General features: G+C 48.1%; 1 protein-coding gene across 1 annotated transcript in view; it reads right to left on the bottom strand.

Moving 5' to 3' along the window:
• LOC141257321 (uncharacterized) overlaps positions 1 to 18,618 on the bottom strand; it is a 112,418-nt gene that overhangs the window by 41,667 nt on the left and 52,133 nt on the right. Inside the window, exon 9 of the mRNA XM_073671760.1 lies at positions 13,110 to 14,103. Within this exon, the coding sequence (XP_073527861.1) occupies positions 13,110 to 14,103 (994 nt within the window). The remainder of the gene's footprint in view (positions 1 to 13,109; positions 14,104 to 18,618) is intronic.

The following is an 18,618-nucleotide window of genomic DNA, read 5'->3' as shown; positions in this document are numbered from 1 at the left end:
GACCTGGATATGGGAGTCCTGACACCTGAGGACACCTCGCCAGAGGCAGACTGGGATACAGAATGGCAGCAGCAGTATCGGAAAGTGCAGGAGAGCATAGAGCGGAGTCTGTCTCAAGCAAGAGAAAGGCAAGAGAAGGCTTATAACCAGTATGCTCCCGCTGTTCCCCTGGTGCCTGGAAAGCAGGTCTTGAAGAGAAAGAGGCGGCTCCACAAGTTGGACGACCAGTGGGAGAAGGACCCGTACACTGTACTGCCCTCAAGTCATGAGAACCCAAAAGTATGTATCATCACTAAGGATGGAGGAGAGACCACGGCCATTGTCTCCAGAGACTACCTGAAGAAGTGTCCCGAGCAGCTGCAAAGCCCTGAAGAAGATCAAGAAAACCCTCAACCCGCAGAGGAAAGGGAAGAAATGATCAGTACCGTACTCGGAGACTTTCCCCGGTCCTGGACTCAGATTAACAACGCGGTCGTGGTACCCGTCCTCACCTTTCTCCAGCCAGCCCCTGAAGAGCCTACAGAAGAACATGTAGTGTCAGAAGAGCAGCCGGCCCAGGAGGCAGAAGAACCCATACCAGCAGCCCAGGAGAATCAACCCTCTGCTAGTAGTGAGTCTGCCGTGCCCCTAGTAAGCCAAAGAGTACGCAGAAAGCTGCCAGACCTACCCACAACACCTCCTACACCCTGTAGTGCAGAACCAGATAGTGGGTTATGTAGGTCCACCAGGAGCACTAGAGGACAAATGCCCGCTCGCTGGAGAATCTAAACTGTAATATATATTTACCTGTACATACGTAAATGTTGAAAATGGTTTATGTTTGTTGTCTTGTTACTAATTATGTTTCTCTAGTTACCCTTCAGGTTTATTTGGACTGACAGGTTATGGACGCTGAGTAACCGGAACTACATTGTAGATAGTTGCACCTTGGTGCCTCTTGCGAAGATGGCCGCAGAAGAGAAAATCTGTCTGGCGTGGCCTCCTTGTGGCCCAAAGTAGCTAGCCTCAGCCTTGCAGCCACGCCCAGGGCCAACGCTTGGGGTTTGCTTTGGACAGGTCCTCTACTCTGTGCCAAGACTTCACCTTGTTGGGTGATATGGACACCCGGTTACGGACACGCCGTGACCTCTAAAGACTTAAGCTTCTTGTATATATGTTATTGTATTATTGTTTATACCCTGTATTTGTGTTTTCTTAAAAATGTGTTTAGTCCCGGAGTACTAAAATTCACTAGGGGGGAATGTGGCACCCCAGGGGTCTGGTTGCCACAGTAATAGAAATATTACGTCTGAGAGCAAGTGGGAGGTTTCTCTGGTCAGGAGCCCTAAGCATGCAACACCTCCCGCCCAGACCTGGGAGGGGAGGAATCTGCCCTTATAAACTGGGTCTGGGGCGGGATTAGTAGAGTCAGAGCCTGGAGAGGGAAAGTTACAGCAGGAGCTCTGTAGGAGCTAGGAGCAGAAGATCAGGGGCTGGAAGCTAAGCAGAGATATAGCTCGCCCTGGCAGAAGGATCTGATAACCGGACACCGGAGTCCGAGGCTGTGGGGACTGATATCCACCCAGCAGCAGAAACCAGCCGGCAGGGGATTCCAGGTCCTCTGGCCATAGAAGCCCGGAGGCTCAGTCACAAGGAAGGGACCAGCACCGCCATCCAGGAGCGGAGGCTAACAGAAGGCCCCAAGTCACCAGCCATACGGGTGAGCACCACACGGTATACTCAGGGACGTGGGCTACTTCTACCCACTTACAGCAAGGTAGCCAGAAAGAGTGCAGATAGACGGGGAGGCCTACAACTCCACCTGGCCAGGGGAACTCCTGTTTGCTCGCAGACTGACCAGGCCCCTTATTCTAGCCAGTACTCCCGGGAGGGTCTGCCTTAATATCACCAGTAAAGACCCTGAACTGCACTGCAAAGACTCTGAGTCGTTCCTGCTCATCGCCGCACCAGCACTACTAGTGCTGGGACACCCGCGCACCATCACTCCCATCATCCACATTCCCTGCCCTGAGGCCATACTCCTCCCGTGGGGAGTTATCCCATCTTTTGCTGCGCACACCACACCAGCCTCAGCGGACTGCCTCGCAGTGGCGGTACACCCTGACCGCAATCCACGGGTGGCGTAGTCGGACAATTAACTTAAAACCCACAAAATACCGCCATTGGCCTGACCACCCTGAGCCATGGGACCGGGTCACCGCCACGGATACTACAACCCCCAGAAGCCCGGTTCCGGGTACCCCTCGGCCCAAGGGGCGAGTCACTGTCTGGGGCACAGAAATTTCGAGACGGTCCTGCTATTCCTGGATGATGTCATCGTGTATTCCAAGACCTATGGGGACCACCTAAAGCACCTGGCAGAAGTGTTCGATGCCCTGGCAGGCTTCGGCCTAAAGGTGAAACCCTCCAAGTGTCATCTACTGAATCCAAGGGTGCAGTACCTGGGACACGTGGTGAGTGCTGATGGAGTAGCTCCTGACCCTGATAAGATCACAGTGATTAAGGACTGGCCAAGACCCTCCAACATAAAGGAAGTGAGGCAGTTCCTCGGGTTGGTAGGCTACTACCGAAGATTCATTCCCGGTTTCACCAAAATGGCCGCTCCTATGCAGGACCTCCTAATAGGCCAGTCCAGAAAGGCCAAAAAACAGAAGCCACCCTTCAGGTGGGACAAGCTGGAAGAGGAGTCCTTCCGCCAGCTGAAGATGGCCCTCACGGGGGATGAAATCCTGGCGTACCCTGATTACAGCCAACCCTTTATTCTCCACACGGACGCGAGCAACATCGGACTAGGAGCGGTGCTGTCCCAGATCCAACAGGAGAGAGAACGGGTAATCGCTTATGCCAGCCGAAAACTACGGCCCACAGAGAGAAACCCTGAGAATTATAGCTCCTTCAAGCTAGAGTTCCTGGCAGTGGTGTGGGCAGTGACGGAGCGATTCAAGCATTACCTTGCATCTTCCAAGTTCACCGTGTACACGGACAACAACCCGTTGACACATCTGGACACTGCGAAACTTGGTGCCCTGGAGCAGAGATGGATGGCCCGCCTGTCCAACTATGACTTCACCATCAAATACCGGGCAGGACGCTCAAATGCCAACGCAGACGCCCTGTCCAGGATGCCGAACTTACTGGACGGAGGGGAAGATCCAGAGGAACTGGAAGAGATCGAACTCCCTGCGTTCCACCATCATAGGATTACCCACTATTCCCACCGTGTAAGGGACAGGCACTCGGCTACGTTCAATCCCTTACCCCACTACAGCTGGGCGGAGACGCAAGACAGTGATCCCGCAGTCCGTCTGGTGACGGAAATGCTGACACAGGCTGATGCCCGCCTTGACCCAGACGCTCTGGAGGAGACCAAGCAACTGTGGAAGGAGAAAAGTAAACTGTTTCTCTACAAGGGGAAGCTGTGCCGGAGAACTGTCAACTCCCGGACACATGAACTGACCTGGCAGGTAGTGGTCCCGAGATGAGACGCGGCTATGGTTCTGGAGGCATACCACGACGGAGCAGGGCACTTCGGATGGAAGAAGCTAGAGTTCCTGTTGCGTGGACGGTTCTTCTGGGTAGGCATGAGAGGAGCCATCGAGAGATGGTGCAGAGACTGTGGCCCGTGCAACCTAAGAAGGAAGGACCGTGCCAGCCAGAAGACTCCTCTGCAGCCCATCATCACCAGGCAGCCACTGAAGCTGGTAGCTCTGGACCATGTGAAACTGGCTCCAATTAGATATGGGTACGTCTACGCCCTCACCATCGTAGATCACTACTCCCAGTTCCTGGTGGTGGTCCCTGTCAAAGACTTAACGGCTCAAACAGCAGCCAGAGCCTTCCAGCTACACTTCTGCCGCCCACACGGGTATCCGGAGCAAGTGTTGACGGACCAAGGACCAGCCTTCGAAGCGGAGGTCTTCCAGGAGTTCTGCAATCTGTATGGCTGCAAGAAGATAAGAACAACGCCCTACCACCCTCAGAGCAACGGGTGATAGACTTGCTAAAAACGTTGCCCCTGGTAGAACGCAGTCTGTGGCCTGAAAAACTGCCTGATCTGGTGGACTTGTATAACCACATCCCTGTAGGTTCCACCAACTGTACCCCGGCTTACCTAATGAGAGCAAGGCCTGGTAAGCTGCCAATTGACCTAGAAATGGGAGTCCTGACACTCGAGGGCACCTCACCAGAAGCAGACTGGGACACGGAACGGCAGCAGCAGTACTAGAAAGTACAGGAGGCCGTGGAGCGAAGTCTGTCTCAAGCAAGAGGAAGGCAAGAGAGGACTTATAACCAACATGCTCCCACTGTTTCCCTGGCACCTGGAGAGCAGGTCTTGAAGAGGAAGAGACGGCTCCACAAGTTGGATGACCAGTGGGAGAAGGACCCGTACACCGTACTGCCCTCAAGCCATGAGAACCCAAAAGTATGTGTCATCAGTAAGGACAGAGGAGAGACCACAGCCACTGTCTCCAGAGACCACCTGAAGAAGTGTACCGAGCAGCTACAAGGTGCTGAAAAAGACCAGGATATCCTTCAACCCGCAGAGGAAAAGGAACTAATGATCAGTACCGTACTCGGAGACTTTCCCCGGTCCTGGACTCAAATCAACAACGCAGTTGTGGTACCCATCATCACCTTTCTCCAGCCAGCCCCTCAAGGGCCTACAGAAGAACAGGGAGTGTCGGGAGAGCTGCCAGCCCAGGAGGCAGAAGGATCCATACAAGCAGCCCAGGAGAATCAACCCTCTGCTAGTAGTGAGCCTGTCGTGCCCCTAGTAAGCCAGAGAGTATGCAGGAAGCTGCCAGGCCTACCCGCAACACCTCCTACACCCTGTAATGCAGAGCTAGATAGTGGGCTACGTAGGTCCACCCGGAGCACTAGAGGACAAATTCCCGCTCGCTGGAAAATCTAGAATGTAATGTGGATTAACCTGTAAATTGCAAATGCTGAAAATGGTTTATGTTTTTGTTGCCTGTTTAGTAATTATGTTTCTCTAGTTACCCTGCAGGTTTATTTGGACTGACAGGTTATGGACGCTGAATAGCCGGAACTACATAGTAAATAGTTGCACTTGGTGCCTCTTGCGAAGTCGGCCACGGAAGAAAAACCTGTCTGGCGTGGCCTCGTGTGGTCCAAAGTAGTTCGCTTCGCCTTGCAGCCACGCCCAGGGCCAACGTTTGGGGTTTGCTTTGGACAGGTCCCCTACTCCGTTCTAAAACTTCACCTTGGGTGATATGGACACCCGGTTACGGAAATGCCGTGACCATCAAGACAAAATGTACTTTTTCCTGTTATTGTTTCTACCCTTGTATTTGTGTTTTTCTTAAAAATGTGTTTAGTCCCGGAGTACTAAATTTCACTAGGGGGGAATGTGGCACCCCAGGGATCTGGTTACCACAGTAATAGAAATATTACGTCTGAGAGCAAGTGGGAGGTTTCCTGGTCAGGAGCCCTTAAACATGCAACACCTCCTGTCCCAGACCAGATAGGGGAGGAACCTGCCCTATATAAACTGGATCTGGGGCGGGGTTAGCAGAGAAAGTTAGAGCCTGGAGTGAAGTTCCAGACACAGGGAAAGCAGCAGCTAGGAGTTCTGCCAGGGACTGGAAGCAGATATTGCTCGTCCTGGCTGAAGACACTACGACCGGACAACGGAGTCCGAGGCTGTGGGGATCTCTAAATCCAGCAGCAGAAACCAGCCGGCAGGGGATTCCAGGTCCTCTGGCCATAGAAGCCCGGAGGCTCAGTCACGAGCAAGGGACCAGCACCGCCATTGAGGAGCAGAGGCTATCAGAAGGCCCCAAGTCACCAGCTATACGGGTGAGCACCACACGGTATACTCAGGGACGTGGGCTACTTCCACTCGCTTACAGCAAGGTAGCCAGGAAGAGTGCAGACAGATGGGGAGGCCTACAACTCCACCTGGCCAGGGGAACTCCTATTTGTTCACAGACTGACCAGGCCCCTTATGCTAGCCAGTACTCCCGGGAGGGTCTGCCTTATAATCATCAGTAAAGACCCTGAACTGCACTGCAAAGACTCTGAGTCGTTCCTGCTTCACCTGTGCACCATCACTCCCATCATCCACACTCACTGCCCTGAGGCTATACTCCTCCCGTGGGGAGTTGTCCCATCCTCTGCTGCGCACACAACACCAGCCTCAGCGGTCTGCCTCGCAGCGGCGGTACACCCTGACCGCAATCCACGGGTGGCGTAGTCGGACATTAAATCATAAAAACCCTATAAAAGACTGCCACTGGTTTGACCACCCTGAGCCATGGGACCGGGTCGCCGCCACGCAGAGACTACAACCCCCAGCATCCCACAAGAGACCCGGCTCCGGGTAACCCACACGCGTGCACACACGGCCCAGGGGGCGCGTCAATTACATATTTTTAAAGGGTTGGCCAAGTGTGGTAAAAAAAATTTGTAAACAACATAAATGTTATACTTGTGCATGTTGAATGAAAAAGTGGCACTGGAGCAGACATAGTAGAGTGATAGAAAAAAAACCTATACCATGGCTAAAAATATGGGAGCTGCCAGCAGCAGCACCACCGCCACTGCCAACAGCAACCTTTCCGGTAGTAGTACCGAACACAGGTCACACTTGACCTCATTTGTCTCTGGTAAGCATATCGGTGGGGAGGAAGCAGCTGGAGTAATGGTACATGTGTCTCATCACTAGGCTCAGTCACATCAGGATGATGTAGCCTCTGACAGCGACACTATCAGCCTGTGTTAGTGTTCTGCTTTGTTCACCTCTGCTGTCATAACACAATTGTACATAGCTGAATTTTAATTCCATCAATGACACCTGTTTTCTTTCGCCTCTTCGTTTCCTAGCTCACGCCAACCAGGATGCTATGGAACATACAATACCAGGACAACTTCTGGTTAATTTATTGGAAAAGCTGATGCTTGTTCTGCCGTCTGCTCTGGAGCAGGTGATGCAGCACGTGCTATTGGTGGAGGCTCAACAGCACCTTAAACTTCTGGTTGCGGTGATAGTTAGTCATACGTGCGGTCATCTCATGTGGGGGGGGGGGTTCGTTTGTACATTGATGCCAGACGATTCTTTGGATTTTCTGGGGTCTGCAAGAGGAAAATAAGCCAGCTGGTCTAGACTAGGATCTCCGGCACATGGAGCGTTATCACCTGCTCATATGGGAAAGGCAAGCTGGTCAATAATCCGAGCAAGCCTCAAGTGGTCTTCCTTTTTTCTCATATCCTAGTTCCCTCTGTTCTTCTAGTAGAAAAATAGGACAGTGCATACATGGATCAAGCTTGCTGAGACACTCAGGATTGTATTTTCTGCTGTGTTTAGTCCAGTCCCCTGGGTAGCCAGATGTAAGAGGTGAGATATATGGCTTGGTGCAGTGGTGTTCCTATACATTGCTAGTAAGTAGAGGACTAATGATCCACGTTCGGTCACCGTACCCCTGCATATTGTAGGGGCAGTGGTCATGGGTCATCTCCATGTCAGGGGGTCACAGTGGCCAGTTGGTCCAAGACCACGGGCTTACACAAAAAGAAGTTTAGAAGGTGTGGGCCCCCCTCAGGCACCCGATGTATCACGTGACACGTCACATGATCTCCTTTGATAGATCATGTTCTGATCACATCTATAGACAGAGAATGACGAAAACATTTTTCCATTATGTACAGCCCTATACATAACATAGCACTATATATAGTAGAGCAGGGTGGGAGATTAATTTTCCCAAGGGGCCACATGAGAGACCATGACTGTTGTGGATGCCGAACTAATAGGCTGAAATTAATTCTGCTCAATATTAATATTAACAAAATAATTAAAAAAAATTATATTAATTGTATGACTTAATATTGAGCAGAATTAAGTATGCTGATATCCCTCTATATACAGTATGAGTCCGCACATAACTCTCTATATACAGTATGAGCCCATACATAGCTCCCTTCTCTGATCGACTGTCGGTTCCACAGCCAGCTTAGAGAACAGTCGAATCCCTCTCTGGGGGCGGCAAAATGCAGCTGCCTGGGAGACACCTATGACCACCGCATGAGGTGGCCTGAAGCCACCCCCCTGACGACTGTACCCAGGTCACATGTCCCTCCTCTTCCCCTAGGTACGGCCCTGTACAGTCTATATGAGAATACATGACTATCTATAATGGATGTGTCCATCTGTCTAAAGCCTCTATAGACTGCGCCTGTGTAATGCACCTGCGCAGTCTGGCCAGAGACAGAAGAACACATCAGACGTTACAGGTGAGAGGGAGGAGGACGAGGATAAAAGATTGTGATGCCGGAGATCACGGGGTGCGTAAGTGCTGATCGCATACCGCCATCTCTGGTGCCATTATGAAACATCCCTCGATCTCCGGCGAGGCTGCTTCGTAGTTCATGTATGCGCAGGTGCAATCTCCTGCAGCCTTGCCGGAGTTCGAGGATGCGCTGCAAGGGAGAGGGGAAAGGCGAGTAGGAGTGTTTGGTTTTTTTTTTTTTTTGTATGGATGGAAGAACAGCAGAGCAGGCAGGATGGGAGAGCACATACTAGGATGGGGGATCAGGATGGGGGAGCATATACCGGGATCAGAGACCTGGATGGGGGAGCATATACCAGGATGGGAGACCTGGATGGGGGAGCATATACCAGGATGGGAGACCTGGATGGGGGAGCATATACCAGGATGGGAGACCTGGATGGGGGAGCATATACCAGGATGGGAGACCTGGATGGGGGAGCATATACCAGGATGGGAGACCTGGATGGGGGAGCATATACCAGGATGGGAGACCTGGATGGGGGAGCATATACCAGGATGGGAGACCTGGATGGGGGAGCATATACCAGGATGGGAGACCTGGATGGGGGAGCATATACCAGGATGGGAGACCTGGATGGGGGAGCATATACCAAGATGGGAGACCTGGATGGGGGAGCATATACCAGGATGGGAGACCTGGATGGGGGAGCATATACCAGGATGGGAGACCTGGATGGGGGAGCATATACCAGGATGGGAGACCTGGATGGGGGAGAATATACCAGGATGGGGGGAGCATATTCCAGGATGGGGAAGCATATACCAGGATGGGGAAGCATATACCAGGATGGAGGAGCATATACCAGGATGGGGGAGCATATCCCGGGATGGGGGAGCATATCCCGGGATGGGGAACCAGAATGGGGAGGGAGCATATACCAGGATGGGGAGCATATTCCAGGATGGGGGGGATCAGGATGGGGGAGCATATACCAGGATGGGGAGGGAGCATATACCAGGATGGAGGAGCATATACCAGGATGGGGGAGCATATCCCAGGATGAGGGATCATATACCAGAATGGGGAACCAGAATGGGGAAGGAGCATATACCAGGATGGGGGAGCATATACCAGAATGGGGAACCAGAATGGGGAGGGAGCATATTCCAGGATGGGGAGGGAGCATATACCGGGATGGGGGAGCATATGGTTTTAGTCATGGGGTCTGGCCCGGCGCCGTTTCAGTCATTACTTTGAGTATACAGAGCAACCGCTGTAATCCTGGCCCTGACTGACAGCCGGTCTCAATGTAGAGCCAGTGTCAGTCAGGGCCGGGGGCTCAGTTACAGCAGACGCTCTGTATACTCAGAGCGGTGACCGGACCGGCAGCGTCCCCATGACTGAAACCGAATGCTGGCGAGGAGAATAAAGTTAATTTTCCCCCCACTGCATTCAGCTTCTGGGCAGTATAATAACACTGTTAACCTGAAAGGATCCCTTTAATTTTGTAGCACAATACTTCAATTAAATGGTGTCGGAGTCAGCGCATGCACTTACCACGTTATTCAGCGCCATTTTATTGAAGACACTGTATATGAGAATTCGCAGACACTGTCTTAAAACAAAATGGCGCCAAAAATGTACCACTAAAAATGCTCGTGACCCGGGTGTAGAACAGGTTCAATAGCTAGTATTATATACTGTGATACAGACATCAAATGTTATGTACTATACACATTGCTATATCCCATCTGATGTCTGTACCACAGAATACTGTACACTAATCTGTATACTGGATATAACATTTTTTGTACAGGGATATACACTGTACTGATCACACCTGCCTACAGGACCTCACATATCATATATGGATCAGTATAGTATGTGATGTCCTGTAGGTTCATGATTGATCAGTCAGCGCTGGATCCTGTATGCGATGTCTGTGGTCTCTGCTGGGGTTCAGTGTGATTTATTGCAGGACTCTGAAGTTTCTTGCAGATCTGGTTATGCTGGAGCCGTTGACCCAGAGTGACCTGATCTGCAGCAAAGGTCAAAATCCTGCAATAAGTCACACTGAGCCCCAGGAGAGCAGCGTCCTGCAGCCCCCTCCTCACTTCAGACATCTTCCCCAGACCTCATATTTACCGCCATTCACTGAGGTCTGATCCGCAAGCTCCTCTCCGGCAGGATGATGCAGCTCCAGGCGCCACTGTGTGATGTCAGTCCTGGAGATGCAGTTCACAGCGTACAGGGGTGTGTCTGTCTCCCTGTAATGTGGCCGCCCGGCCAGCATCTAAAAGGTACAGTGCGGCCCCCTGCCAAACCTGCCCCTGCCTCCGCACAAAACATTATAATTAGGGCAATCTGGTCATGGCCCCCCCCTCTCCCGAGCCTCGGGCCCCGGGCGATAGCCCAGATTCCCCTCATTATAATCCGCCTATGTGCGTACTGTATATAATATCAAAAAAACAGTGGTCACAAAGTAAATATTAGGGATAAGGACTAAAAATTAGTTCTTATGTTGTGATTATGTTGCTATACTGTTTTTTTAGTTTTAGTTCTGTAGCTACAATAACTGTCATTGAATCTGATCACTGCTGCCTCTGAATGGTCCATGAAAAAGATTGCAGTGGTACTACAATAAAGCCTCCTCACTACAGGGGGTGGTAAGCGGTAGGGGGGACAGGAGAGGAGTGATGTGTTACTAGATGTGAACATCGGTCAAGCAGCTGTTAGAACTTCTCAGAATTACGGCAACCCGGAGCTGTCTGTCAATCATCATGACACCAGTAGTCTCACCATGTCAATAGGAAAAGAAACCGCTGCTCTGTCGACGTGAAATCAGCGGACGTCTGTGATCTCTCTGTGCCGGCGGAGAACGAGTCAGGCAGATAGGTAGCAACTACCTACTCTTATCTAGTAATTCCTTGATTTTAAAATAAATATGTCTGTATTACTGTTAGCTTATTTTTAATATATCTGGCCTCTAAAAACCCACTACATGACCTGAATCCAGTTGTCCATTGTCCTGCTTCACAAATGAAAGATCTTCTTGGAAGCAAAAGTAGATGACTGCGATTCTGTCGTAAGAGATTTTCCGTCTGTCTTCCGTCTTTCGCAATCATGCTACAATTTTACCAGTTGTAAGGAAACATCCTTTATTAATAATGTCTTTAAAGGACCGGACCACAAAATATACATTACACATAATAAAAACATAATGGATAACATAGAATGCTAAGTTAATATTTTATAATATAACATTATCCTCATCCTACAGGAACACAACTGGATGATCATTGTAGAGGAAAACCGAATACAATATTATGAACCTCTCAACGCAGAAAAGTAGGAGCCTGCATCAGAGAGAACCACAAATACTTTGCTTAAAGGAGTGTTCCGGTACCTATAATGCCCTAATGATCTATTTTTACACCCTAACCACGTTTGTTAATGGCTTTATTATATAGTACCCTTCACTTCTCTTTATCTATCTAATCCCGAAAAGTGTTTTCTTTACTTCACTCCCTGTAATGTTTTGTTTGAGAGGAGTCTCAGACGAGATGTCACATTAGGCTGGGGCTGCACTCACTTCCCTGCATTGTCTATCACCCCTCCTAGGACAGGATGTCATCAGGGGGCAGCGCTGCAGTTACTGAATACAGTTTCTTGCATCACCGCCCTCTGAAGATGTCCTGAATCCATGGTGATAGCTGCTGTGGGAGATGTGAGTGCAGCGCCAGGACTCTGCATCTGTCCCCACCACGGCAGCAGCTTCTGTGCAACAGATAGTTATCAGGGGGTGGAGACAGAAGCAGTGTAAGTGACACCAACGCCACCCCACAGCTTCAAGCACCACCTTCAAATGAATCATAATCAGGGAGTGACACACACAGGTACGATCACAGCCCCCTAACAAAGATTCATTTGAGGGCAGTTCTAGAAGCTGTGGGGCAGCACTGAAACGTCTTGTTTCACAATTAGAAGCTAAGGTGGTGATGGAAGCAACGTGCTGGCGCTGCACTCACCTCTCCTGCAGCATTAATCACCATGGATCCAGGACATCATCAGAGGGCGGCGATGCAAAAAACTGTAATAAGTAACTGTAGCGCTTCCCCTTTATGGTGCCCTGTTCCAGCAGGGATATAGACGCTGCGGGGAAGCGAGTGCAGCCCCAGCCTCCTGTGACATCCTGTCTGAGTCTCCTCTCAAATGAAACATTACAGGAAGTGAAGTAAAAAAAAAACAAAACACATTTAGGGAGTAGCTAGATAGGGAAAAATGTGTACTAAAGCTAATTACAAAAGTGATTAGGTTGTAAAGACAGATATTTAGAAAGGACATTTTAGGTACCAGACCAGCCCTTTAACGGATACACACATTAACTTAAATACATGTATTTTGTTCTAAAAATGTTTCTATTTTGTTCGATTACAAATGTTGCACCGTGTAGCTTATACAGGCTTTTTGCTTCCATAGACATTGTAACCCTTTTTTATCAGTTTATTTTTTTTAGCTCCTTTTCACTGATTTATGGTGGACATATTTCAAACACAGAGGAACGTGACCAACAGTTATTTTTTTCTAAGGAGGGGGGCAGTGCAGGAACTGTATACTGTGACTGTACTATATACTCTGCTGAGATGAGTCCCAATCCAAAGCCTCAGAGGCGGGTTTATCGGACGGAACAGAAGACAATGAAGGAAAAAAACACAGAGGGTCATGCAACTGGACTGTGATGTGGGCACAGAAACAGTGCTGGCTATGAAAGTATATTAGAAAACGACTAGTATGGAGCTGTCAAGACACAAAGCTGCTGGTCCTTATGTAGTGGACAACCCCTTTAAAATGGTTACTCCTGTTTGTGAGTTCTCTGATGTCTAACAAGATTGGATTTGTTGGCAAAACACTTGTCACAATCTCTGCATGAAAATGGCTTCTCCCCTGTGTGAGTTCTTTGATGTTTAATAAAACCTGATTTGAAGGAAAAACGTTTCCCACATTCCGAACATACAAATGGCTTCTCTTTCGTGTGAATTCTTAGATGTTCTATAATATGCGATTTATGACTAAAACACTTCCCACATTCAGGACATGAAAATGGCTTCTCCCCCGTGTGAGCTCTCTGTTGGTGTTGAATAAGACCAGTTTTTTGGCTAAAACATTTCCCACATTCTGGACATGGGTATGGTTTCTCCCCCGTGTGAGTTCTTAGATGCTTCACAAGATATGATTTGTTACTAAAAAACTTGTCACATTCAGTACATGAAAATGGTGTCTCCAATCTGTGAGTTATGCGAAAATGTTTAACGAGACATGATTTGTCTCTAAAACTTTTCCCACAATCAGGACATGAAAATGGCTTCTCACCTGTATGAATTCTTTGATGTATAACAAACCCCGATCTGTGGCCAAAACTTTTCCCACATTCTGAACAGGAGTATGGTTTCTCCCCTGTGTGACTTCTTAGATGCTCCACAAGATTTGATTTGTGACTAAAATACTTCCCACATTCAGAACATGGAAATGGTTTCTCCCCCGTGTGAAGTCTTTGATGTTTCACAAGATGAGGTTTCTGACTAAAACGTTTTCCACAATCAGGACAAGAAAATGGTTTCTCCCCTGTGTGACTTCTCTGATGTTTAACAAGACTCGACTTGTGGCAAAAACATTTCCCACATTGTGAACATGAATATGGCCTTTCATCTGTGGGAGTTCTCGCATTAGAGGAAATATTAGACTTCTTTTTAAAATGTTTTCCACTTTGAAATTTCCCTCCCCGTTTCTGTCTAGGTCTTTCTTTGCCTATCAGGTTAGCTGAAGCCATCTTGGAGTCTGTGACCTCGTCACCTGGGGGAAAAAAAAAATCCTATTTTTGCAAACAATATGTTAGTTACCTTTTTATTAACAAAAAAAACTTTATTGACACTATAAAGAAAGGAGAAAAGTAGCAATACTACAGTCAAGATGATGTTCAATTTGAGTAAGTATACTACAAATAGAGGTAGAAAAGTAAAGAACGACTAAATAAAACATCATAGTGTTCATGACGAGAAATGAGTGGATTCTAATTCTAGTTCAGGTGGATTTTCCAGGTTTATTCAATTCGCAGGGAGGTTATTCTCCTCAAATTTACTGTCCCTTATTAAGCTTTGGAGTCTCTCCAGAGCATACTAAATGTAAGATGTGAAAATAAAAAAAAAAAAAGCTTATATTTGTAACGGGGATACCGCGACTGAGAGGGGCCAGAAGATTGCAGCATTTGGTTACCCGAACTCCTGCAATTGTTAGAACTGCTTTACTATCATACTAAACAGTCGAGGTTTTTTTGCTCTGGCATTGTTAGGGTTACCCTGTTCAGTTAAGCTCCTGGAGCTTTCCAACCTGGATTGTCACAGCTGTTCAGTGTTGGCCACTTCCCTCTGCTATATATGCTTGCCACTGGCACTTGGGAATTGCCAGTGTTAGTTCTTACTACCTGGTTCTGGAGTTTGTTTGTGTGTTCATCCTCATCCTCTTCTATTTGGTTTCTCCTTCCTATACCTCACCTGTGTTTCACTCTGCTGTTTGGTGAGTATATTTTATATGATTGTGATTTTCATTTATCCCTGTCCATCTTCCCTTGTTTGTCTGGTTAGTGTAATCCTATACACTTTGGCCTCACACCTCCCTGGGTGGGGGAGGGGACAGATAAGGGTTAATATAAGAGCATAGCAAGGCACGTAAACCCGGCATCTCCACCTTCAGGAGTAATCTGGGAGACATTGATAGATTAGGCACCCCCTAGTTAGAGGGATCAGTTAAGCGCCCACAGTGTCTAGTCCCTCTGTGACAACACTCTTCTCACCGCTCAGGCCCCTCCACCCCTTACTGTCACCCGTCTGGTCCTAACCATATCTTCAGATCGCCACCGCTTGCCCTGAAGGTCAGGGCATCATGACGTGCGCCATAACCTTGCATGCACATGTGGTGAGTACTGGATGGGTGACAGTGAGGAGCGGAGTGGCCGGAGAAGTGAATGGTAAGGTGACTGTTTTTTTCTATATTTTTAACATTTTGGTACCTTTTCCAGTTCAGAAAAATGTCGGTCATTTGATGTCATTTTGCCAAACCCGCATGGAAGTGAATAACAAAAAAACTGCATACTGTCGAATGCAGATTTTTGTAAAATTCAAATAGAATTTAATTGCACTCAGATATATTCAGTCATCTTTATTCATGACTTTTTTTGTATGCAAAGATCCGGCTCCTAAACTATAATCTTTTGCTTAAACCACAGCAAAATGTTTATATCTGGATCATATAATTCTTCCGAAATCAAATACAGAGGGTAACAGAAGCCAGAACTAAAAAGGTAGGGATTAATAATGTCTGGATCTGTGTATCGATAGCTAGGCAATCAAAGAGGATCAAAAGAAGTAGCGATGGCAATTGCAATAGTGTGGATGTATCCGGAGATAGTGTGTAAGGTCTGAACCAATCGATAGACAGGCCAAAGTCTATAGGGCCTGAAATATATGATAGAACTGTAGAAAAAAAACACATGGACCGCACATCCAAAAATCATACGTTGATCTAATGCCGCCAGGCAAAAATTTACAAAACTGAGCATGAGATGAACATGAGCAGCTTTAAGGCTGTAAAACGTTAGGGAGCCACTGAGAGGTTCACCGTGACGTGGTGGTGGCTTCATACAGTCTGATCAGGATGTTAACTAAGAACCTCATGTTCAGTTTTGTGCATTTTTGCCTAATGGCATTAGAGCAGCGTATGATTTTTGGATGTGCGAACCAGGGATTTTTTTCTACAGTTCTAGTATAACTATTAGTGATGAGCGAGCATGCTCGCCACTGCTCGGTACTCGCCCGAGCATCTCAGTACTCAAGATGCTCGGAGCTCGCCGAGTACTTTCGAGATGCTCGGGCGGGAGCTCGGGTCCCCGTCCTGCATGTTTGGCGCTATTTAGAGCACCAATCATGCAGGGATTGTCTGCCACTCACTGTAATGTCACAGCCATGGTGGTTGTGGCATTACAGTGATAACCACAAATCGATGGGAACAGTGCTCACAGTGAAACATGAAAAGCCGGCAATTCATCAGCGGCATACACCGGTACCTGACAATTTAGAACCGAAAGAATAGAGCTTCACACATAGATTAGATAGATAGAAACATGTCAGTCACATATATATGAAGTACAGTGATAGTGTTGATTACTGTACTTGTCATTTAGTGTTAAAATAAAGGATTTATTAAAAAAAAAATTGGCGTGGGGTTCCCCGGAATTTTAGTCTCTAGCGGAGGTTAAGCAGACAGCTGGGGCAGATGTTTGAAGCCTGAGAAGGGGGTAATACCCACAGAGCTTCCCAGGCTACTAATATCAGCCCCCAGCTGAATACCTAGCCTTTACTAGCTATTAAAATGAGGGACACCCCCAAAAAAATGACTTCGGGTCCCCCCTATTTTTATAGTTAGCAAAGCTGGGGGCTGATATTAATAGCCCAGGAAGGGTGCCATGAATATTGGCCCCCTCCCAGGCTAGAAACACCAGCCGTCAGCCGCCCCAGAAATGGCGCAGCCATAGGATGCGCCAATTCTGGCACTTAGCCTCGCTCTTCCCACTGCCCTGTAGCGGTGGCAGTGGGGTAATAGGGCTGGGGTTGATGTCAGCTTATAATGCCAGCTGACATCAAGCCCAGGTTAGTAATGGAGAGGCGTCTATAAGACACCCCCATTACTAACCCCATAGTCAAAGTTAAAAAAACACAAACACCCAGAATAAAGTCCTTTAATTGAAATAAACACACAATTCTTTATTGTTCTAAATTAAACTATACTTACCGTCATGCCCATTCCAGCTGAAGCCAACGATCTCCTGCAATAAAAGAAAAATAATAAAGCAACGTCATCCTTACCTTTCCATGGTTCCCAGGACAGCTCCAGCTCTGCTACATTGACATGACAGGCTGGATCGCAGCAGAACGCTGCCATCCAGCTTGCCATGCCGCAGACACTGAGAAGCTCCTCAGTGAAGCTCCTCAGTGTCTGGCTGTGACGGCATCCAGATGAGCCGAGTTCATGTCCAATGAACTCAGCTCACCTCATGCACGTCACTGACAGCGTGGGAGAATTCTCCTGCTCAAGCGGTGCCGGCAAATGACGTCACCGCTTGAGCAGGAGAATTCTCCCACGCTGGAATGGCATTGAGATGGCAGGCTGGATGGTAGCAGAAAGCTGCCATCCAGCATGCCATCCTTCAGAGACACTGCGGAGCGCTAGCTAGGTATTCAGCTGGGGGCTGATATTAGTAGCTTGGGAAGCTCCGTGGGTATTACCCCCTTCCCAGGCTTCAAACATCTGCCCCAGCCGTCTGCTTAACCTCCGCTAGAGACTAAAATTACGGGGAACCCCACGCCAATTTTTTTTTTAATAAATCCTTTATTTTAACACTAAATGACAAGTACAGTAATCAACACTATCACTGTACTTCATATATATGTGACTGACATGTTTCTATCTATCTAATCTATGTGTGATACTCTCTTCTTTCTGTTCTAAATTGTTGGGTACCGACGTATGCCGCTGATGAATTGCCGGCTTTTTTGCATGAAAATCGGAGAGCACTAGTGTGTTCCAAGTGCCCTGCTATGTTTTTCATGCACCCTCCTATATACCCTGCCTGCCTGTCTGCCTATATATTCTGCCTGCCTGACGTTTAATTGAGCACTGTTCCCATCGATTTGGGCAATTTTTGACCTTCTGCAGACCGCCAGGGGGGAACGCCAGAAAAATGCTCGAGTTTCCCATAGACTTACATTGGGCTCGTTGCTCGGGTCGAGCACCCGAGTATTCCAATGTGCTCGACCCGAGCATCGAGCACCCGAGCATTTTAGTGCTCGCTCATCACTAATAACTATATGACTTCCAATAGTGTAAGGAGGGACCTGGAAGTTTTTGATTAGTGGGTCTTGCCAGTGTGTGCATTTACCCTGGTTGATTATTGTGAACCAGTGCTCTTACGAACGCTTGTTTCTCAATAATCGGCTAGTGTAAGCAAGCGGCCATTCACCTGACGAAACAGTGACCAATCACCCAAAAAAATATCCGTTCGTGGTGTGAAATTAATTTTAAGCTTGTTTGAAAAATCATCATTCTCGGCAGCACGTCGTCATGTGTAACCAGCGACAGTCTATGCACACACAGAACAATCATTTCAACGATCGTTCTATGTACATACAAGTGCGACAAACTGTCCAAACAGGCTGTTAAAAGACAATCGATCGGCTTTGATATAGCCGATCAGCAGTCAATTAAGGGCCGCAATCATGGAGTCAAGTAAGCCAAAAAAAGAAGAGGTGTGTGTAG

The sequence above is a fragment of the Phyllobates terribilis genome, unplaced genomic scaffold (assembly GCF_046119375.1).
Source record: "Phyllobates terribilis strain yellow unplaced genomic scaffold, ASM4611937v1 Scaffold_3__8_contigs__length_932513732, whole genome shotgun sequence".
Classification (NCBI taxonomy): domain Eukaryota; kingdom Metazoa; phylum Chordata; class Amphibia; order Anura; family Dendrobatidae; genus Phyllobates; species Phyllobates terribilis.
The sequence above is the reverse complement of the archived record's forward strand: the minus strand, read 5'-3'. Positions and strand labels throughout refer to the sequence as shown.